The sequence below is a fragment of the Balearica regulorum genome, chromosome 6, assembly GCF_011004875.1.
Source record: "Balearica regulorum gibbericeps isolate bBalReg1 chromosome 6, bBalReg1.pri, whole genome shotgun sequence".
NCBI lineage: Eukaryota > Metazoa > Chordata > Aves > Gruiformes > Gruidae > Balearica > Balearica regulorum.
Genome location: NC_046189.1, coordinates 25,751,263 through 25,772,249, shown reverse-complemented (window position 1 = coordinate 25,772,249; position 20,987 = coordinate 25,751,263). Strand labels below are relative to the sequence as shown.

General features: G+C 57.9%; 2 protein-coding genes across 5 annotated transcripts; one reads left to right on the top strand and one right to left on the bottom strand.

Annotated features, from left to right (window-relative positions):
* Positions 1-911: 911 nt before the first annotated feature.
* On the bottom strand, positions 912-8,204 carry RNF25 (ring finger protein 25). 2 transcript variants are annotated; one of them, XM_075756929.1, is made up of 10 exons: positions 8,122-8,204; positions 7,929-8,003; positions 7,737-7,839; positions 7,575-7,642; positions 6,795-6,864; positions 6,612-6,683; positions 5,729-5,869; positions 4,821-4,910; positions 4,189-4,320; positions 912-4,069 (listed from the first exon to the last, which is right to left on the bottom strand). In XM_075756929.1, the coding sequence occupies exons 1-10, from the start codon at positions 8,157-8,159 to the stop codon at positions 3,344-3,346; spliced, it is 1,515 nt and encodes a 504-aa protein (XP_075613044.1). In that variant the 5' UTR covers positions 8,160-8,204; the 3' UTR covers positions 912-3,343. The 2 variants fall into 2 exon arrangements, with proteins under 2 accessions (XP_075613044.1, XP_075613043.1); XM_075756928.1 differs by having other exon boundaries at positions 4,186-4,320; positions 8,122-8,203.
* On the top strand, positions 8,180-20,932 carry STK36 (serine/threonine kinase 36). 3 transcript variants are annotated; one of them, XM_075756922.1, is made up of 27 exons: positions 8,180-8,291; positions 8,659-8,775; positions 9,652-9,792; positions 10,531-10,608; positions 11,032-11,162; positions 11,412-11,661; positions 12,074-12,167; positions 12,432-12,598; positions 12,805-13,001; positions 13,081-13,207; positions 13,317-13,460; positions 13,709-13,888; positions 14,109-14,212; positions 14,544-14,649; positions 15,080-15,221; positions 15,518-15,645; positions 16,263-16,367; positions 16,603-16,701; positions 16,920-17,014; positions 17,329-17,392; positions 17,572-17,682; positions 17,829-17,903; positions 18,305-18,473; positions 18,892-19,039; positions 19,257-19,416; positions 19,683-20,429; positions 20,530-20,932. In XM_075756922.1, exons 2-27 carry the CDS (start codon positions 8,692-8,694, stop codon positions 20,743-20,745), a joined length of 4,062 nt encoding a protein of 1,353 aa, XP_075613037.1. In that variant the 5' UTR covers positions 8,180-8,291; positions 8,659-8,691; the 3' UTR covers positions 20,746-20,932. The 3 variants fall into 3 exon arrangements, with proteins under 3 accessions (XP_075613037.1, XP_075613036.1, XP_075613038.1); XM_075756921.1 differs by having other exon boundaries at positions 16,878-17,014; XM_075756923.1 differs by lacking the exon at positions 20,530-20,932 and having other exon boundaries at positions 16,878-17,014; positions 19,683-19,763; positions 19,840-20,028.
* The last annotated feature ends 55 nt before the right edge of the window (positions 20,933-20,987 follow it).

Below are 20,987 nucleotides of genomic sequence, written 5' to 3'. Positions count from 1 at the left end.
TTTGGCTGGTTACAGAATATCTTCCCAAAAGCTTGATGTTAACCCCAACGCAAATTTCTACAGCCAGACCAGCCTGATGCAAGGTGCAGAAATCCCCTTTGAGGTGACTACTGTTCTCCTTCCAGCAGGAGAGGCCCTGCATGGCTGAAAGAGGGATTTGGCCAGCTGCTTGCAGTATCATCGCAGCCTTTTCCCTGTTGCCAGGCTTCCTTCCTGCCAGGGACAAAAGTCCTGGATGGGCTGGTAGAGCCTCAGGTGCCTGAAGTCCAATCAAGAAGTGGGCAGATTCTGCACTTCCTTCCCTGTGCCGCAGAGCCAGGGATCAGGTGGTGTGTGCTGACACACAGAACAAGCCAGCCAGAGCCTCTCCCCTGTCCCTGTTCCAGTCCCAAAATCCAGCTTCCCTAGAGCCGTCTGTGTGTTCATGTTCTCGTTTTGGGGGTGCGTCACCTTGGCGGGGCCGGGGGAGCTGGTTCCAGACCAAACCCAAGCCATTTGGTTGCTGGCTCTGCCCTGTGGGGTCACTGGTGAAGCTGAGTGCATGCAGGGATAGGAAGGAGCCCAGCTGATGCCACCTGGCTGAATTTCAGCGTGAACAGGAGCTGCTTTGATGCAACCCCTGACTTGCACAAATGTTTCTGCAAGTGAAGGGTTGATCCTGTGGCCATAGAGGGGGTGTCTAGTGACTTGGGGTGGCTCCTGGAGCAGGGTGCTACTGCTGGCATCTCAAACCCTGTGCTCAGCTGTCCCACAGAGGCTGACTGCTCAGATCCAACCTCTTCCCTCAATGCTAGGGGTCAAAACTGGCCAGTGTGTGACTGGTGAATGCCTCACAGCAGTTCAGCAGGAGCGGGGAGTGGTGAGGGAGAGGCAGAGGGGCCCGATGCCACCGCATGAGAGCACAGGCAACATTTCTCACTCTGCTTGCTTTTAATAGTGTTAATGCTACAGATGCTGCCGATGGCCTTCTGCCCAGCTCGAGTGCTTTTGCCAGTTAAGCCTCACAACAACCCTGTGAGGTAGGTGGGTGATGCTGGCAGACACCAAACGAGGAGCCCCAGAGCAGGGTACAGGTTCCATTCCTCCCCTCCCACCTGGAGGTTTGTTTTGTTTAGCGTAAATTCATTTCCACGTGCTGTTGCAAAATGTCCTCTGCTCCAGGCTGACAGCAGTGAGGCAGAAAGGTGAGGGTCTTCCCCAAATCCCTACTTCCAGGAAAAAACCCCTCCCCTCTAACACATCCGGCATTTGATTGAAGTTACCAAAGTCCTTGCTCACTCCAATTTCCATGGCTGAATTTCCACACTCCAAACACAAGACACAACTTTCCCGCTGAGTAAGCTTGAGTTGCTGGAGGAAACCAAGCTGCTGTGAGGGGCAGAGATCTTAATGTTTCTTTCAGGACATGATCAAATGCCTTTCTTGGAACACAGCCATTTCATAAGTGAAGGCAAGAGGCAGCAGAACAAGCACCAATGTCAGATAAAGTTTATACCTTTTCACCCAAATGTAGACATGCTGTTCACCCAGGAAACAGCTGGAACAAGGACAGAGTGAGTACTGAAGAAAAAATAGGGCTCTCTTCAGGAAGCGAGCAGGGCACAACATCTGGCTCTCAGATCCCCAAGCCCAGGACAGGTAGTGCAGGCTCAGACCAAGGAGGGAAAAAATAAATAACACTTTTAGAGCATTAAGGTTGAAAATAGGCCAGTGTTGGAAATTTAAGCACAGAAGGTTCTTGGGCAGCAGTTTAAACCAAGCCCTTCAGGACAAGGCCAGATGTGGAGAGAACAGGGCAGCAGGTGAAGAGGACCCATTCAGGAGAGCTGCTGTGCACCCTTCGCGTGCCGAAGGATTGGCCAGGCAGAAGCAGTGCAAATGCCCTCCCAGCTGGCGCACAGCCCCTGGTGTCCTTGGGATCTCACCTGAAGCTCTGGCAAGTCCGTCACGGCACGGTCATTTTTGCACTTGGCAGGAGGAGAAAGACAGTAACAAGCCAGGTATGGCCAAAAAAAAGGGGGGGGGGGGGGCACAAGGCACAAATGAGTGTGAAGGAATTGGTACTGTCTGGGTAAGCCAGACAGCTTACACCGAGCCAGGCAAAGCTGGGACTGGGGAGCCCTCCTGCTACGTGGGAGGGCCAGGGGAAGGTCTCTGCCCTGGCCCTGGGTGTAGGGAGCAGGGAGGGGAGCGAGCAATACCAGAGATCAACACCTTCACTCCAAACAGCGAAGAACAGGCAGAGAAATCAAAGGGAGCAGGCTCTGGAGAAGACACAATGAAGTAATTTAATGTCAGTGTCCCACTTACGGGGTGTAGGATCACCTGTCACGGCTCTGGAGTGGGACACTTTAAATCTGTGAAGCAGCAGCAGGGGGAACTGCACCAAGTTAGTTTACACAGCAAATCCTCATTTCTTTGAGGCAAGATCAGCTTGAAGATGAAAGGAGGGCCAAAGTACTGAAAGTATTGGGGCACATCTTCACTCCAGGCTGTCGGAAGCTCCAAGAGACAGCCTGGCCTTAGAAGGAGGATCCTGACAGATACAGGTTGCAAAGTGGAGTGCGCTTCCCAGGTCTCTCCATCAGCTTCTGCCTGCACAAAAGCAGCTGAAGGACAGGGCAGGAGCTCCAACTAACTTCAGGCTTCCTGGGGGAGCAGGAGCCAATCCAAAGCCTCAGCCACCAGACAGCCCTGACCTGCTGATACATTGATTTAAGCTTAATTTAGCTTTCCTGGCTGGGACTTGGAAATGTCCCATTGTTTAAAGGATTTGCCTGGCCAAGCCCATCAGCTGAAAGCAGTCAGGGCTGCAGAAGAAGTGATGTTATCTCCAAGGGACAGCAGTTGAGAAGGTGCTCAGAGAAGGAATGCAGGACACAGCAAGCTGCCCTGGCACAGCCTCATCACTTGGCACCACCATGGCTTGGCCAGGACACTGGCTTCTAGGGAAGGTCCTGCCACAACTCTGGCTCTGCCATGGCACCATGCTGGGCTCAGTCTGTTTGCTCTGTAGGTGTGCATGTTTCTTGGCAGCACCCATACAAGGATCATGGCTGCAGGTCCCCAGACAAGGCTTCCTCTGTCCCCTGGGTCCTCCAAAACCAAGGCTGACATGATCTGCCAAGAGTCAGCTTTCCCAACACTGGTGACAGCCAGTTGCTCATGCCGGGATGCTTCACACAAACCCTGGAGACACTGCCTGTTGCAAGCTGTGCCACATGCCAACTGCCTCTTCTCTCCCAAGGGGTATAGTGTCTGCTTGCTACTGCTCCATCAGAGCCTTCACTGTTCTCCCCAGAAAGAGCCCTTCCCTCTCCAGCCCAGCCCCTCATCACTCCTGCTAGGAGCCACTCTCCTTCTCAAGGAGATGGGCTACTCGTCGTCCACTGGGCCTGAACACCCCTCGCCCTCTTGGTGCTCTGGGGTAGGAACCATGCTCCTGGACCCTGGATCTCTCCCACCTCCCACAATCCCAGGGCCTGTGGTGGCTCTGCCAGCTGGGAGCTGCTCTGTGGTCACTACGGTTGAATGCCAGGTTCTCCTTCTCCCTGCCCCGCGTCTCAGCCCCCTCCTCCAGGGTCCATCTCTCCAGATCACGGTGCTCCTCTTTCAAGTCCACTGCCTCCGTTACTGGTGAGGGGTCTTCAGGGCACAACTCCTTTCTTTCAGCCAAGGCAGCAGCCCTGCTTCTACCATGAGGCTTTGAAAACTCCTGGCTATGCCTCCCACCAGGTCTTCGCTCCGGTCTCCGGCTGAAGCCCCTGGGCCCCCTGGAGCCACGGAGTGGATGAGAGGCTTCTTCTGCCAGTTCCTGCGAGCCGCTGCATGACTGCCTGCCCTGGCCTCTGGGGGCTGGCCTCTCCCCTCTGTGCCTCTCCCTCTTGCTCTGTTGCTCCCTGGGCACAGCAGGCCTCTCGGGCCGCCCGGGTTCTGCCCCGGCCTCTGGCACTCCAGCTGGCTCTGGAGCCGAGGCTTGGCTGGGCAGCTGGGGCACATCCACAGCGGTTGCACTCACCGGCAGCTCAGAGGCAGTGGCTGCTTGGCCTGAATCGACAGCGGCTGGAGGCTGAAAGAAAGAAGCCACCAGTGAAGAAAGGGACAGGGGAGTCCCACAGCAAGCAACAGTGCTCGGTCCTGCAGTCCAGGGCCCCCCTCGCCAGCGTTCTGTCCCCAGTGCCATACCGCCTGGAGGCTGATGAAGTAACGGTTCCTCTCTGCTTCAGGGTCAATGATGCCCCCTTTCTCTTGCTGTTTCTTGAAAATTAAGCGCAGTTCTTCCTGGTGCTGCAGTGTCTTGGCATCTGGCCTGTATGGCTCCTGAGCAGCAGAAAGTAATGCTAAGAGCTACTCCCCAAACCCCCCTTTGATCGCACAGCACCCAGGCAGCCTGCTTCCCTTTGCCACATTTGACCAGGCCTACAGATGCACATGAAATCCCTGGACAGAGGTAGAACACACCAGCACAGCCCCACTGTTCCTGCAGTCACTGCCTCGGGATGTCCTGCTGTGGGGCAAGATGCAGAGCAGCTACAATCAGGTTGCTCTCCTGACCCTGATTATATCCCAGTGAGTACAGGGACATGCCCCACAGTAGAATCACGTCTCCCCCAGCACATCTGCTCCAGACTCAGGGCTCTACAACTAAACCTGCTCTTTGTGGACACACCAAAGAGTCAGGAGACACCCTGCTAGGTTTTGTGAACTGCCCTTTGGATGGGACATGTAGGAGGACCCGAGAGCGTGCATTCACTCATCCATTACAATGTCCCAGTTGAAGCTACCCAGCATGGCTGGGCAGGTGAGCCCCCGTCTCTTACCAGCGGGTGCTGCGGGGGTGGCGCCGCCTTCAGAGCACAGAGATCGTAGACCAGGGTCTCCCTGCAGACAGGGCACTGCACACCAACTTCCTGCAGGGAGGAGAGAGTTGATATCAAACCCTGGCTGTGACCCAGCTCACTCACGTGCTGCCAGATAACTCCAGCCTGGAGGTGAAACAGGTTGGTGTTCCTCACTCTTCTGCCTGGGCAGGGAAGCCCAGGGGTTTCCAGCAACATGAAAGCAGCCTGGTGTCTCAACAACTGCAACAGAAGGTGTCTCCACCATGAGGCACCTGGGATTTGTGCTCCAGGAGCTGACCACTGTACAAACCACCTCTGTCAGCACGTACAGTTTCAGTCCTCCTTAGCCTAGGATCTATTTTTCTCCCCTCCAAAGTGGAGAGTGTCATCTAGGCAGCACCTCTTTGAAAGGGTTTTGCAGGAAGGAGCCTTTGACTTGTTTCATGCTCAGCTGCGCTGTTTGCTCTGCAGCTGACAACTGTTCCAACACCTGCTCAGGCAGGTTTTATCACCCCAAAACACAGGTGATCATGTTTATCCTGCTGCAAACCCCTGCAGTTCAAGGACTAATGAAAGAGCTCTCTTTTATAACTCTTGTGGTTCCAGAAGCCCAAAAATGCAACTCCCCTGCCCCCTCACACAGCAGGTGCTGACCCAGAGATCCAATAAACCAACTGCTAAAGTACTAAAAACTTAGGGGGTAATTTTGGTAGGAAAGGGCCCTTGGAGATCACTTGGTTTAATCCCCACTCTGATTCTCAGTGCAGGCATGACACTGCCCATGCTGCCGGGCCAGGCTAGCCCTTGCTCCATGTCCCGAAGGGGGTGACAGAGACATCACGAGGGCCTGTGCAGGGGGCCAGGGGAGGTAACCCAGGGCCCAGTACCTGTTTGGGGGATGGTGCCAGGTGCTGCTCTCTCTCCTCCTGCTGCGTGAGGATCTCCTCTTCCATGTGCTGGGCGTAGCGGGCCAGGCAGTGCGAGTGGAAGTAGTGGTAGCACTGGGTCTTTGTGAAGGCTTCTCTTTCCTGTAGAAGAGAAAGGGCAGCTTTAAAGGGTTTCTAAGCACAGGGTTGTGTAGCCTCCCCAGCTGAGGTGAGTTTTCACTCCTATGTCAATGCTGGCAGTGGGGAACTGGCACTATTGCTGGCAGAGCCACATAACATCTTTTGCTGGGCATCATCTCTACTTCCTCGGCTTTCACTGGGACACTTCTCCCTGTTCTGAGCATGAGAAACACTCAAGTCAGGATCCAAAGTTTTTGTGACTGATTTCTCTGCATGCATTCCTGTGTAAGCAGCAACCTTCCCACCTCATGTGTTGTCCCTCCTAGGCAGGCACTGCCTCTCCTTGCAACCCAGACAAGGCAAGCTGCCCTGTCCCCGCAGACCTCAGCACCTGCATGGATGTGTTCCAGTCCCTCCTGACCACCTGTGTGCTGAACTCCAGGGGAGGTTTGACCTCACAGGAAAGCTGAGATGCACCAGCAACTATTCCCAGACCCTCCCCACTCCCTTGGAGATGCTCTGGCATCGCTCACTGCCCCTATGCCTGTTTCTTTAGATGGTTATCTTCAGGCTGATGGGGAGAACAGTGTTTATCACCTTAGAAAGGTTCATGCTCGGTAGGACTGCCTACAGACCAGGGGAGCAGGGCACTGCTGAGGCACACCCCGGTTCTAGGCCGATATCCCAAGCTTTGAGCCCCAGGCTCCCCATTCTCTTGCCTCACTTCCCAGGCAGCTTGCGGGGCCAGGACACACGTGCCTACCTGGAATCCATAGAGGCAGATTACGCACTGGCCGTGAGGAATGTTGTTGTCAGTGAGAATCTCTTTCCCCTTCTATGGAAGCATTAAAGCAAACACATTACTCACTGGCCTGCCCATGTGCTCAGGGTTGTCCCACCCCTCAGGCAGACAGGAACCAGTGTCCCAATCTCCCCCAACCCTCACCTCAATCAGTTCGTAGAGCACCTCTGTCCCCAGCCTGGCTTCAGCAACACTTCTGAGGGTCTGGGAAATCCTACAGCAAAGCAGCAGAAATGCTTAACAAATTTAACCACACCACCGTCCCACATACCTGTCACCGCACCACGATGACAGGAGAAATAGAGCACTGGCCCTTCGAGCTTTGCCTGCAGCATGGGATGGACATGTGCACGCACACATTTACATGCTCTCCTGGCTCCCCACAAGGCAGCACACAGGAAGCCTTTGCCCTCAAGGGACTTGCAAGAGGAGGTTTGCTCACTGCCTTGGCTCAAGCTCACCCAGCAGCCTTTGGTTTTGGTGAACCTCAGGCTTTGTTTATCTGGTGGCAGCCCCTGAGCAGGCCTAGTGACAGCCATGTTCCTCCTGTGCTGCTGGCAGGTACCAGGGTGTCTCTGCACACACTTCGCTGCACCAGAGACAGAAGCACAAAGGCAAGCTGGGCTGCCTAAGGACTGGGTTCAGCCCCACCCCTGCCAAAGCAGGACCAACAACTTCAAAGGCCCAGGGAACAGATTACATTTCAGGGGGACCACAGGGCAACAACCACAAGGTGCACCCCTTGGTGTCAAACTCAGCACTAGCAGCTCCCCTGAGATTCAAGACGAGGTGATTTAGGGACCTGTACCCATCTATTAACCAAACATGGGGAGCTAGGCAAATTTGAGAAGGCTTTTCCACCAGTTCTGCCTCCCAGATCTCAGGAGGAAAGGATCACCCTCTCCCCTCCCTCTTAACACTCACTTTTGAATTTGCTCATCCGACAGCCCCCGCGGGTTCTTGATCGAGATTTCCGGAGCTTTGTTGGGATACTAAAACAAAACAAAAAAAAAGAAAGAAAACAGCACCCAAAGCACAAGGAAGGCTGAGAGACCCGGAAGGGGGCGCAGGGGGGCGGCAGCCTACCTGGGGGGGCACGGAGAGCACCAGGGTGAAGCGGACATACTGGGAGTCCTGGTCCTGGGCCGTGGCGGGGTGCAGGGTGATGCTGATCTCCCACGGCTCCCACCTGCGGGGCAGGCGAGGTGAGTGGCGGCGGCGCGGGGCCGGGCCGGACCCGGGGGAGGGAGGGGGTGGGATACGGGCCGCGGTACGTACCTGCCGCGGCCCCGCGCCACCCGCAGCTCCTCCAGGTAGATGGACTCCAGCACCTCCACCTCCGGCGGCAGCGCCCTGCGGAGACCGGGCGAGGATCAGGCGGCGGCGCCGCCAGCCCCGCTGAGTTGAGGGTGCGGGGCCCCGCATCCTCAGGGCACCGGGGAAGGGGGGGGGTGGTGGTGGGGAATGTTACCAGTCCGTGGCCTCCGCCTCCTCACCGGCCGCCGCCATCTTCCCGTGCGCCCCGGAACTGGAAGCGGAACTTCACCCACGGCGCACGCGCGGGAGGGCGTTGCTAGGCGACGCGGTGGCGGCGGCGGGCCTGGGAGCGGCCGGGCCGCGGCGGGAGCGGAGCGGGGTGAGGTTAATCTCACCGGGGGCTGCGGGGGCCTCGCCCAGGGCTTGGGTCTCGTCCTGCCGTGGGGGAGCGGAGGTGGAGCCGGCGGGAAGGCGCAGCGCCCGACGGGGGGGCCCCGAGGGACACCTGCCCTGGGGACCGGGCCGTGGGTGGAACCCCGCGGGGAGGGGAGATGCCCGCGGGGAGGAGAAGCCCCGGCCTTTGGGATTTGGGATCGCAGAGGGTGCAGCCCTACCTTCCCGGCACCGGCACTGCCCGTCTCCGTCGCAGCGGGGATTGGGGGTTGGTGCCCCATGGCAGCCGGTGGCAGAGGGAGAGAGGAGGGGAGAGAGGGCAAAGCACTTCTCCTTAGTAGCCACTTTGCCTCGGCAGCTCAGCGGCCCTTCTTCCCCCTGAACGCCCACGATGGAGAAGTACCATGTCCTGGAAATGATCGGCGAAGGCTCCTTCGGGCGCGTGTACAAGGGGCGCCGGAAACACAGTGCCCAGGTGAGGAGAGAGGCGGCAGGGGAGAGGGCTGGGGGTCCAGTGAGTGGTACTGGGAACTGATTGCTGGTGGCTGTTGGGTTCCAGGGCCCTGCCAGGCCTTTGGGACTCAGCACTCATTCGTTTTTCTGCTGACATTCCCAGCCATCCTCATTCTCCTCCTGTCACAGAGTCATTTGGGTTCAAGGGACCTCAGGAGGTCTCCAGTCCATCCCCTGCTCAAAGCAGGGCCAGCACTAAATTCAGATCCTGTGAAACCTCAAGAACAAACACTCTACAGCCAGTGCTTGACTATACTTGGGGTGAATGGTTTTTCCTTATATCAAATTGAAGCTCCCGTTTCAATTTGTAATCCCTGTGTCATCCTCCCGCGTGCTTAAGCCCCCTCACAATCCCGGCAGCCTCTGCTATACCCACTCCAGCCTATCAATGTGCTTGTGGGCCAAAAACTGGCCGTGATATTGCCACTGCGGTCTAAGTTCCAAATAAAGGGCAATAATCACGTCCCTCCAACTCCTGCCTGTTGATACAGCCCAGGGTGCTGCTAGCGCTTCTCACTGACAGGGCACGCTGCTGGCTTGTGTTAGCCTTGCTGTCCTTCAGCATCTCTAGGTCTTATCCTGTGTTTCTGGCAGTCCTAGTTTTGTCTGTGCTCACTGATTAAATTCCTTTGCTTTAAACACCAGTGTGCAAAGTACTGTGAGTACCTGTATCGATGTGCAAGGGCCTGGGAGGAGCCCCAGCTCCAAGGAATCCAGTGAACAAATGTCTTCTTTGGTGTGCTCAGCTGGAAAATGCTGAGCCCTGCTTGGGTTAAACATGACCTCTGCCAGGGCGGGTGGGAACCTGGTCTGATCCCAGCTTTGCCTGCTTTGAAAGGTGGTGGCCTTGAAGTTCATCCCCAAGGTGGGGCGGTCTGAGAAGGAGCTGAAGAACCTGCAGCGGGAAATTGAGATCATGAGAGGCCTCCATCACCCCAACATCATCCAGATGCTTGACAGCTTCGAGACTGACAAGGAGGTGAAGGAGACTACTCTGGGCAGATGCTTTGCTTGACTGGGACAGGGGAACAAGAGCTGGGCCCTGCTGTCCTAGGGACCTCTTTCTCAGGAGGTGCTGGTGACACCTTCCCAGGCCTGGTCAGTGTTTTCCAGAGCCTTCTAGTATGTGTTGTGTGAGGAGCCAGCACCAATGTGGGCTGTGTGGGATGTGCTAGCTTATATGCAGAGGTGAAGGAGCTGGGCAGGGGGTGCGTGATGCAAAAGAAGTGGTTTGGGATTACGGGATGAGAATGACTCTTCAGTCACCTCATCAGTCTCTTCAGAGACTGACTTTTCACTGATTTAAATTCTCATGGAGAAAGTATGATAAGAAAGGACTGAAGATTGTGCTGTGAGACATGGAACATGAAATAAAGTCATTGGGCAGCAGATTCAAAACAAGCTCAAGGGCGTAGTTCTACCCACTGGGCTTGGAAGTACCATTCTGGGCTTGTCTTTTCCTTCCATCTTCCCTGCTTTCTGCTGGCTGTCCGACATAAGGACAGCTACAAGGCCTCTTCTAAGTGCCAGGCCCTTGCTGCAGTGCAGCCACAGGGCTCTCTCCCATCCCAGGTCCCAGCCCAAGCTGATGGGCTGTGCATGATGACACCCCAGCACCTCCCTCAGATTTCCTACCCTGCCCTGTCCTGGTCTCCAGGGCATGGTGGGGACGCAGTTGGGTGAGTGCCTGATCTCACCGTGCTGCTCTTCCCTCGAGGTGGTGGTGGTGACGGACTACGCAGAGGGGGAGCTCTTCCAGATCCTGGAGGACGATGGGAGTTTGCCCGAGGACCAGGTGACTGTCATGACGGTAGCCACACGGTTTTTGCTGCAGGAGAGAACAGGATTTGTCTGCCTGCAGGCATTGGGTCTCTGCTGTGGGCTAGGAGACATCAGGAGGGTGAGGTCCCTTTGGAGCTTTACCTGGCAGAGCTTCTGAAGGGGATGGAGAGGGTGCCAAGTTGTACTGGGGGATAGCAGGGTCCAACAGGGACCTCATTTTCCCTGTTCCCTCTCCAAGGACCACAGCACCAGGCTGCTGCCTCAGCCATCGTCCTGTTCCAAGGAACTGCTGGCCCATGGCTGGGGCTGGTCTCTGCCCCAAACAGGGCAAAGGCAGGAGTGGGGGTACTGGGGGAGCCAGGCCATAAGGGACCTCATGGCTGTGCCAGCTGGTCGCACCATGGGACACAGGGTGAGGCTCCCATGTCTCTGGCAGGTCCAGACCATAGCTGCCCAACTGGTCTCTGCTCTCTATTACCTGCACTCCCACCGCATCCTGCACCGCGACATGAAACCCCAGAACATCCTGCTGGGCAAAGACGGCGTTGTCAAGCTCTGTGACTTCGGGTGGGTGCTGGGGGCAAGCTGGAGGGGGACATTTGGCCTTGGGAAAGCCAAGGGGTGTCCTGGGTGCTGTAGAGAAGGAGGGGGGAGTGTGGAAGGGGACCTGGATTCTGTGCATATTTAGAAGTTGAGCAGGGATGGGGGATTTTGGACTTCAGAGGGGAGAGGTGTTGGTGAACTCGTAGGGATCTCCCTGGGAGCTGCAATGGATGTTTCAGCCTGAACTGGCCATCCGTGCTTTTCTCTGAGCAGGTTTGCCCGTGCCATGAGCATCCACACCATGGTCCTGACCTCGATCAAGGGCACCCCGCTGTACATGTCCCCTGAGCTGGTGGAGGAGCAGCCGTATGACCACACGGCGGACCTGTGGTCTGTGGGCTGCATCCTGTACGAGCTGTTTGTGGGCACCCCTCCCTTCTACACCAGCAGCATCTTCCAGCTTGTCAGCCTCATCGTCAAGGACCCCGTCAAATGGCCTGTGGCCATAAGCCCAGCCTTCAAGGTAAGGGCAAAGGCCCTGTCTGAGGGGTGAGATCCATTAATGTGGTAGCAGCTTTGGCCTGGCCTGCTGCCCTGGTGGGTCACTCTTAGGTTTTATGTCCCCTAACAGAGATTTCAGAACATAGAGAAGGGGTGACAGCTGGGCCTCCTGGGCGGGGGACCCTTATTACCGCTGTCGATAAGCTGGGAAAATGGGGCCGACAGCAGAGGAGCGATTTACTGGCTGGGAAGGGAAGCGTCTTCCTGTCTGCCCTAAGCACTAGAGCCACTCCTTTCCTAGAGCCAGGCAGGGAACGAAGGACTCCTGGGTGCCCTCGCCCCAGGGAGGAGACTGGGGGGACTGGTGGGTACACTGTGCTCATTGGTGGGTGCTGAGCATGTGTCAGTGACCCTGGTGCTGTGCTGCCCTGTAGAGCTTCCTGCAGGGACTACTAATGAAGGACCCCCGTCAGCGCCTGTCATGGCCGGAGCTGCTCTCTCACCCCTTCATTGCTGGACAGGTTACTGGTGAGTACCAGCTCTTTTTCCAGTGCTGGCCAGGTCCGTTTCCACCTCCCACTGCCTGGAGGCTGGGAGGACCACCCTGCCCTGCTGTTTTTACTACCCTGGTCTTTGCCTCCCTTCTCTTAGCTTTCTCCAAGGGCTAGCCCCTAGCTCCTGCCCATGGGCTTACTCTGGGTCACCTAGGATTCCCCTGTGATCCCAGAGCCAATCGTTCTCCTTGTGTCCCAAGGGAGAGCTGCTGATGAAGTTCTCCCCTTGCATCCCCAGTGATTGATGACACAGAAGAGCATGGGATCTCAAACCCCTTCACCACCAAGCTGTCCCCAGAACTGCAGGCCCTGAAGGAGCAGCAAGCCCATTCCATGGCCCCCAGGAGCAGCCAGTCCAGGATCCTGAGAAAGGCTCGGCAGAAGATGGTTGAGGCACAGAAAAAGGTAGAGAAAAATGTGGGATTCCCCTGGCTATGTCCTGCAGTCAGGGCAAGGGAGGGGCACTGAAACTGGACCTGGGGGGAAAGACAGAAGGTGCATGGTGTCAGCCACATACAAAGCAGGATGTGGGGTCCTCAGCGTGGTGGAGTCTGGGGGACTCATCTGGCTGAGTAACTCTGCCCTGACCAAACTTCTCTGCCATCACCCAGGGGCAGAGGAAGGCAGGTGATGCATCTATGAAGGACTCTGGCAAAGGATGCCCAGGGCATAGACCCAGAGCAGCTCCAGGGAAGGCAGCCCTTGGGGAGGGGGCTCCACCAGCTTCCTCCGAGAAGAACACCAGTGTCCTGCAAGGAAAGAGCAACATGGCAGACTGGGAGTTGGAGGAGCCTCCTCCCAACCCACGGTGAGGGAGGGCTGAGTCTGGGGCAGGAAGAAAAGGGGAAGGCAGGGCTATTCACTGACTGCACTGTTTCCTTGGCCAGGGAGCACAGCATCACTCGAGACTATGAGCGGGAGTTTCCTGGAGCAGGTGCCCCTCCGCAGCCTGGTGCTGGCAGGGCAGAGCCCCGGGGCAGGCGCAGCATTGAGACCGTGGACCTGGAAAGTGAGGTAAGATGGTGTCTTGCGGTGAGGACAGCAGGGCCCAGTCCCCAGAGGCTGGTACAGAGACCCTGGGGCAGGCAGGATCTGTGGCACCAGTCCTCTCCGCCATGTCTAGGAGCTGGAGAGCGATGAGGAGTGGCAGCACCTGATTGAGGCCACTGAGCCCTCAGCCATGCAGCTGAGCACACCACTGAGCCTCCTCAGGGACCCGGCCTTCCGGCACCGTGTCCAGGCCCGCCTGGCAGACTCTGCTCAGCAGGTGAGTGATGGATGGCCCAGGCAACTACGACTGGGGACATGGATGCCACCTTCTTCCCCAAGATTGTGCTGGGAGCAGTCCAGCCAGTAAGAAGATCCTCTGCTTCTCCAGGAGCTGTCTCATGCACTTAGCTTGCCATCTGCTCCCCTGCTGTCCCCTGCCTGAATGGGTTAAAGGGCTGCCCCATGGCTGATGGAGAGGCTAAAGCCACTGCTGATTATGAGCTTTTCTGGCTTCTCTGTGTCCAGGTGCTGGAAGGGATGCTGGAGGGAGCCTCCCGTCTCCGTCCTGTGCTCCGTGTTGTGGGCAACCTCCTGGCTACCCGGTGTGACTCTGAGCTGCTGGACCACTTCTGCCGAGAGCTGAATGTGCCTGTGTCCCTGCTGTGTCTAGCCAAGCAGATCCTGGATAGTGGTAGCACCAAGCAGGTGGGTGTAGGACCCCAGAGAAATTTGGGCTCCTTCCAGCCCTGTAGAGTGCTGGTACTAAGGAGGCCCTGGTTTCCTGCTGGAGCTGGCTCACAGGACTGGTGCCTCTTCCAGGCACTCTTGAGAAGGGGGAGGTCCTGGCAGGGAAGGAGCCTGCCACGGTGATGTTGGGATGGCCAGCAGATAATCCCCACTTGCTGTTTCTTTCTGGATCCTGCAGCAGCCCTGGTGTATCATGGTGCTGACAGACCTCCTCATGGTGACCACAGTTTATTTCAGCAGTGAATGCAGCCTGGAGGAGAGTGACAGTGGGCAAAAGGACAGGTAGGGACAGCACTCTGTGCTCTCGGGTCTCTTGTGGCTACTTTGGGGACCCAGCAGTAGGCGAGAGGGTGGTGTTTGTACTCTGTGGCTGGAGCTTTCTCTGTGGGGAAGCGTCATGGACTAAGAGCTTCGTGCTGCATCGCTGTGCTCACAGAGCAGCGCTTTCCATGAGTGGGACAAATTAAGGGGAAGGCACAGCTGGCAGCGGCTCACAGTGCTTGTGTGTGCTGCCTGCTCCATTAACCAGGGACATATAGGCTTGGCCAGATCCTGTCTTCGCAGCCAGGGACCATGTTTCTTTGCTCTCTTTTACCCCTGCTGCCTCCCCCAGCCTGCAGGTCTTCCGGGAGAGTGCCGGCTGCTTCCTAGCCCTGCTGCTGGAGCTGCTGGCTGAGCCAGCCGACAGCGAGATGAGACTCTGCCAGCAAAGCCTCCTGGTAAGGAGGCCCTGTTTCCCTTCTCCCCACCCTCTCCTCCAGGGACAGAAACTGTGGGGCTGGGTGTGTGTGTCAGGGGGAGCACAGGGTGAGGACCATGCTCCCAGCTGTGGAATCTGATGCACTCTTGTCAGGGCAGGCTGTCTCACCCACTGGGGTTTTTGATGGGGATCACACGCAGAAAGGAGGTGCCTGAGGGGGCATCTTCCCTGGCTGTACCTCCACATGTACTCCTCTCTCAGCCAGTACGCAGCTGCATGTGGCTCCCACACAGTAACCTGGCTGGAGAGGACAACTGGAGGTCCCTGAAGCTCTAGCACATGAGTCCTTCTCCCATTTCTGCTGTCCCTTCACAGCCTCCTCCCCTATAGTCCTTCTCTCTCCTCCCACCCTCAGTCTGCAGTGATGGCAACTTCTGTGTCTCCCCCAGTGCTTCATCCTACTCTGTGAGAGCCTGGATGCAATGTACCCCTCCATCTCTGCTCCCTTCTATGCCAGCCTGCGAGAGGAGCAACAGCCCCTGCTGAACAGACTCCTTCAGGGATCCATCTCAGAGCAGCCTGCTCAGCGAGGTAGCAGTGGTAGCAGCTCGCCACCTCCTCCTGGGGTTTCCCCTCTCCCTCCTGCCCTTGGGCTCCCTCAGAGGACTGACTGCCATTGCAGTGCTGTTGGCCAGAGGAGGTAGCTAAAGCCTATCTGCCCAAACCCCTGCTAACCAGGGCTCTCCTCTTGTCTCCCTCAATCCCAGATCTCACCCTCCTCGTGTCACAAACCCTGACTTTTCCTCTCTTGGCCTTCAACCCCATCCTGCTGCCCCTCAGCGTCCCTCACCCTTAGCACATGTCTCCTGAGCTCTGTCCCTGTGCAGATGCAGCAATGGAGGCCAAGTCAGCCCAGGACCAGAGTCCACGTGTGGCAGACCTCTTCATGGCTGCATTGGCTGCTGCCTGCAGCATCCCCCTGGAGAGGAACAGCTGCCGGGAAGCCAAGCAGCAGGTCAGGCCAGCTCTCTTTGCAGGGCAAGGAGGTGTGGTCCTCACAGGGGCAGCAGCCCTTTGCAGGAGGATCTCTTTTTCAGCAGTAGAGTGGAGGGCTGGGGTCCTCTGGCTTTGGTGGCTGCAGGGCTGGCATTTGCAGGCTGCTCCTTCCCAGCCAACAGCTGAGCTTTAGGAGTCTAAGGACTCCTAAATCAATTAAGAGGCTCACACTTAGGATCTGAACGGTGGGATGGGCTAAGTAAAGAACTAGGCAATGCAGAGAAAACATGAAGAATTCTTATATGACAGTAATATGAACTGTAGGAATTCTGAAATTGAATGGACAGTGAGGGAGCAATAAGAGGGGAAACAAAACTACAGATTTTCATTTGATCCTTTAACTCAACTCTGTGTCAACAAGGAGGGAAGCAGAGGAGGAATCTTGCCTTGCTCATCTCAGCTCTGGGAATGTGCATCAAAGCCATACTGGGTCATGGCAGATGGGCATCCCTTTGTGAATGCAAGCAACATGTAGGAAACAGATGTCTTCTTTTATTAATTTCTTGCTAGCATTAACTCCTTAAGTCTGTGCAGTGCTTCAGGTGCCCAGGGTGCAAAACAGGCCAATTTCTGCAGGTCGCTCAGGAGGTAGCTGAAAAGCTTGTGGAGGGAGAGAGCCAGGACCTTGAGAGACTGCTGGGGAGACTGGAGCACCCAAGCTGCTCCTTGAACGTGCTGAAGGTAATGGCCTTGTCCGTTTATCTGGCTGTGGTCAGAGGTGCCTGAACCTTTGGTCTGAGGTTAGGAGCATGGGGAAGGGGGAACCGTGGGCTCAGCCCTCAATGGCTCCCATCTCCCTGGTGTCAGTTGTTGAATCAATCAGTCCACGGTAGCCATGGGGTGTGATGGGGATGGGCCTGGTCACTGCATCCCTGTTCCTGGGCGCTGGTATGCATCTTTTCTCTCTGCCTTGCAGATCCTCTACGCTGGCTGCCATGCCAGCCCAAGCCTGTGCCAGCACCTGGGAAGGAGCCAACGACTGTGGGGTTCCCTCATGCAGCTCTCGAAGGGCGAGGTAGGACTGACCACAGCCCCAGTGGTGGGGTAGGAATGTGGGCAAGCAGGACACATTCCTCTGAGCACTGCTCAGACCAAGCTGGGGAATGTGTGGGGAGAAGAGTTTGGGGGAGCTTGGTCTGGAGAGTGCAGTTCTCCTCCAGGGCCCAGAAACGTCCCCTCCTTTCCTCACAGCCTTGCTGTCCCCCTGTCTCCCCTATCCTGCTCCCTTGGCAGGTCCCCATGGCGGAGGTGGCCCAGAGAGCAGCCTGTGAGGCCTCTCTGTACCTGCTGGCCCTGCTCACCCTGCAGCTCCAGGCCTCGCCTCCCAGGTAAGCACCCACTTTCACTCATGGGTGGGAGAGGAACATGCCCTGCCCTGAACAGCCCTCTGTCCCGCACCCTGCGCAGAGTCGGGGCTCCTGCTCCCACTGATTCCTCCGATCCAGACACACCAGCAGAGTGCTGGGCAGTGTAGGTGGGTGCTGAGGATGTGGTGAGGACCCGGTGTGGACAAGGAGGTGCTGTGAACCAGGACTCCTGCAAGGTGGCTGCTTCCCAGCCCTGGGGGTATTTGGCTGCTGCTGCTCTGTGGGACGTGAAGCCGTGGGAACACAATGCCTCTCCCCTGGTCCCTGTGTTTCAGGCTTGAGGAGGTGGTTAACCTGGCTGTGGATCTCATCACCCGGTCTCCTGTCGTCTCCCTTGTGGTAAGTTTGCCCACCCTGCCACAGCTGCCCCCAAGAGCCCTGCAGAGCCCCACATCCCATTTGGGTCTTACTGTTGCTCACTCGGGGTGGTATGGTGGCAGCACAGCCTGGCTGTCCCTGTCCTGGGCTGAGGACATATGGGAAAGTCCCAAAGGTGCTGAGCTCTGCCTGTCCCACAGGGTGCTGCAGCATTCCTCCTGACACAGCTCAGTCAGCATGGGGTGGCCTTGGAGCTCGGGGGAGAAGAGATCCTACCGGTGGTGACAAATGCACTGACAGTGCCTGCTGAGGTATGGGATGGGGACAGAGGAGCAGGGCAGCCATGGTCAGCCCACTGTATGGAGGTGTGAAAAGGCAGGTTCAGAAGGGTGCAGGTGTGGTGCTGCTGTCCTCAGACCCAGCACCTAGCTCCAGCTTGTGCCCTACTCTCTTACAGCTGCAGCTCCCCCTGCCAATGGGTGCTGGTCTCTACGATGGGCTCTTCTTCCTCCTGCTGAAGCTCCTTACCCAGGTACCAGCCTGCCCATCTGCCTTTGCCTGGTCCCTGCCAAAAGGTGTGGGGGGAACAAAGGCCTTGAATGTGGATTGGTAGTGGAGGCTGGGGCAAACCAGGGAACTGGGCAGCTTTGGCTGAGCTGTGAAACCCCATGAAAGTCACCTAATGTCCCTGGCTGTCTGTGGAGCTCCGGAGGGTTTGGCACATTGGAGTGAGAGGGTAGAGAAGCCTTGGGACTGGCACTGGTAGCAGGTGCAGCAGGGCTGCCAGCTGCCTGACCCCTTCTCTTCCCCCTGAGCCATGTCCATCCAGCCCTGACCTTCCCAGGACCATGGGGCTAGCAGAGCCATGGACTAGAACCTTTGGGAGCCATGGGGGACCATGAAGCCCTCTGACATCTGTCTCCCCGCCTCTAGGAGGATGTGGCCGCGGAGGGCTTTGCCGCCTCAGAGCTGTGGAGCGTCATGTGGCATTGTGTTGCTGTGGTGCTTCGTGTGGGCAGCGACAGGGCAGCGCTGGAGGGAGACTCCCCAGGGGCAGGTCACCCCACAGCAGAGCCAGACTGGAACCTCCTCTCCCCTCAAGGTAGGAGCTGCAGGACGACAGGGCATCTGCCCTGGACCCTGCTCCACATCCTGCCCTCAGATTTGCCTGCATTTCTGTCCCCGTCCAAATCTAGTCCTTGAGGCCAGAGGGCTCAGGGGGCTTTTCTTGAGGGTTGCTGTTGTCCTCCAAGGAGAGAGGGCTGGGCTGGCCCATGCTGTGCCCAGTCAGCAGCAGCTCAGCTGAGCTGGTTGTGGAGGAACAAGAAAGGGTGTCTGTACTGCAGGGAATGTTCACCCTGGCAGGTGTGACCACCATGGGTGGAGATTGGTCTGGTTTTGGGCAGGGAAGCACAGAAGCAACCCTGGAGCAGCCTTGAAGGCAGTACAGGCAGGCAGAAGAGAGGAGACTTTTCAGCCTTTCCTAGCTTTGCCCCTCTGCCATGCTGTTTCCCCTGCAGGCACCCTGCTCTTCCTCAGCCTGGCCCTCTTCGTCTTCACGCACGAGTCCCACCGGTGCCTGCCTCAGCTCACTCAGTCCCACGGTGTCCTCTTGGTGACACTGAAGAGCCTGCTGTCCCCTGGATTCCTGGCATGCCTGGCACAGACGTGAGTTGTAGGGAGGGCTGAAGCGGGCAGAGCTCAGCCACTGAATGGGGCTTGGACACAAGCACGCAGAGGGCCGAGAAGTTCCTGACCTGGCACTTGCAGAGCACAGCTCACCTGCAGAGCCTCTACTTAGTGCCAGGCGTGGGGAATGCTTTCTGCCTCTTGCCCTGATGTTTTCCTGATCACCTCTATATTAAGCCCTCTCTAACAAATTCAGGCAAGCAGGAGAGGATGGGGACCCTGAGCTTGTCCCAGCTGTGGTGATCCAGGCCTGCCAGCTCCTCTGTTTCCCTTTTGCACTGGATGTGGATGAAGACACCTTAGCATTAGTCATGGAGGCTGTGAGAGACACCCAGATCCCTGCCCAGCTGCTGCAGGTACCCTCTCGGCCCTGTGTTCCTTTTCCATCCCATACTGTGGAGACACCTCCCCACATGTAGCCCGCCATGCGTGGCACCACTTCACAGTGTGCTGGCAGTTTCTGCCTCCGCAGGCATGTCCCTGTGGTGCCATGCAGCCCTCAGAGCAGCTTGGCCAGCAGCTGAGCTCTGCACTGACCTGCTGGCAGCCTTCAGCCACTACTTGACTTGGCCTACATGTGAAGACAGCACACTCAGCGCTGCTGGGTCTCTTTTCTCCTTAGGTCTGCTCTCGCCATCTGTCCCTCTTGTACACCGAGCTCCCCGTGAGCCTCTTGTGCCACCTCGTTGTGTCTGACGAGCAGGTCATAGACCAAATGGTGAGGGAAGCTGTCACCTCGGAGCACGTCGTTGCCTTCTTGACATCTGCCTTGTTTTCAGACAGCCTCACGCTCACAACTGACCTCCTGTCTCTCCTGACCCACGTGGCCCGGACCTGTCCGGAGCACCTGCCCTTTCTCCAGAGAATCCTGAGGGGCTCGGATGCGGCCGACCAGCCACTGACCCGCCTGCTTGGCCACCAGCAACACCTGATACGGGCCAAAACCTGCAACCTGCTGGGCAACCTGCTCCGACACGGCCACGGCTTTCCCCAGGCGCTGCAGAGCCAGCCTGGCTTGCTGGAGAGCCTGCTGGCATGCCTGGCGGACCGGGAGGAGAGCGTGCGCAAAGCAGCCAGCTTCGCAGTGGGCAATGCCGCCTACCATGAGTCCTCCCCGGCCGCGACCCTGGGCAGGGCCGTGCCCGGGCTGACACAGCTGCTGAGCGACACGCAGGCCAGGACGCGCTGTAACGCGGCCTTGGCCTTGGGCAACCTGGGCCGGCGCTCGGCGGAGCTGGGGGACCTGCTGATCGAGAGCAGGGCTCCCCACGTCCTGCTGGAGGTGGCCTGCCGGGACCCCTGGGAGAGCGTGCGAGAGGGAGCCCTGGTTGCGCTGCGGGCCCTGAGCCAGCACCCCGGGATACAGCAGGTACTGCCGGGGACCTCAGCTCCCTCGTGGGACCTGACGGTGCTGTGGGGACAGGGGGCCAGGCTGGCGGGCGACTCCTGTCCCTGTCTTTGCTCCGCAGGTCCTGCTCTCCCTCAGAGCCACCGACAAGCTGGCCGCGCTGGTCAGCGGTGACTCGCAGCTCGCTGCTGGTGGCAGCCCCCGGCCGTCCTCTGCCCGGCACTGCGAGAAGCTCCTCCGCCTCCTCGCACCCCTGCGCAGCGCCTGCGGGACCGGCCCCGGAAACGCCCCCGGCCCCGCGGATCCCGGCAGGTCTGCTGCCCCGCACCAGCGCTGAGGGCTGACCCCGGGGCTCAGCCTGATGCTGGACAGGACAAACGCTTCCCTCATGCTCCTCGGGCTCCGGCCGTGACCTTCTGCCACTTTGTCCCCCCCGAGGGGGACCCTGCCCGGCCAGCTTTACCCAAGGGCCCTCCCGCTGGGAAGCCGTTCCTGGGAAAGCGCCTGTAGGCCTCAGGAAACCACCTCTAAGTGTCCTCCCGTGCCGTGCCGTGCCGTGCCCGCCCACCAGGCCCCGGG

What these genes read in the sequence shown, in the direction of transcription:
- STK36 (XM_075756921.1), top strand. Translation starts at nt 8,692, where the DNA reads ATGGAGAAGTACCATGTCCTGGAAATGATCGGCGAAGGCTCCTTCGGG. An exon ending in TCTGCCAGCAAAGCCTCCTG is followed by an intron (nt 14,650 to 15,079) that starts GTAAGGAGGCCC and finishes TGTCTCCCCCAG; the next exon opens with TGCTTCATCCTACTCTGTGA. An exon ending in GCCGGGAAGCCAAGCAGCAG is followed by an intron (nt 15,646 to 16,262) that starts GTCAGGCCAGCT and finishes CAATTTCTGCAG; the next exon opens with GTCGCTCAGGAGGTAGCTGA.
- RNF25 (XM_075756928.1), bottom strand. Translation starts at nt 8,159, where the DNA reads ATGGCGGCGGCCGGTGAGGAGGCGGAGGCCACGGACTG. An exon ending in GAGGCGGAGGCCACGGACTG is followed by an intron (nt 8,004 to 8,121) that starts GTAACATTCCCC and finishes CGGTCTCCGCAG; the next exon opens with GGCGCTGCCGCCGGAGGTGG. An exon ending in ACTTCATCAGCCTCCAGGCG is followed by an intron (nt 4,070 to 4,185) that starts GTATGGCACTGG and finishes TCTTTCTTTCAG; the next exon opens with CCTCCAGCCGCTGTCGATTC.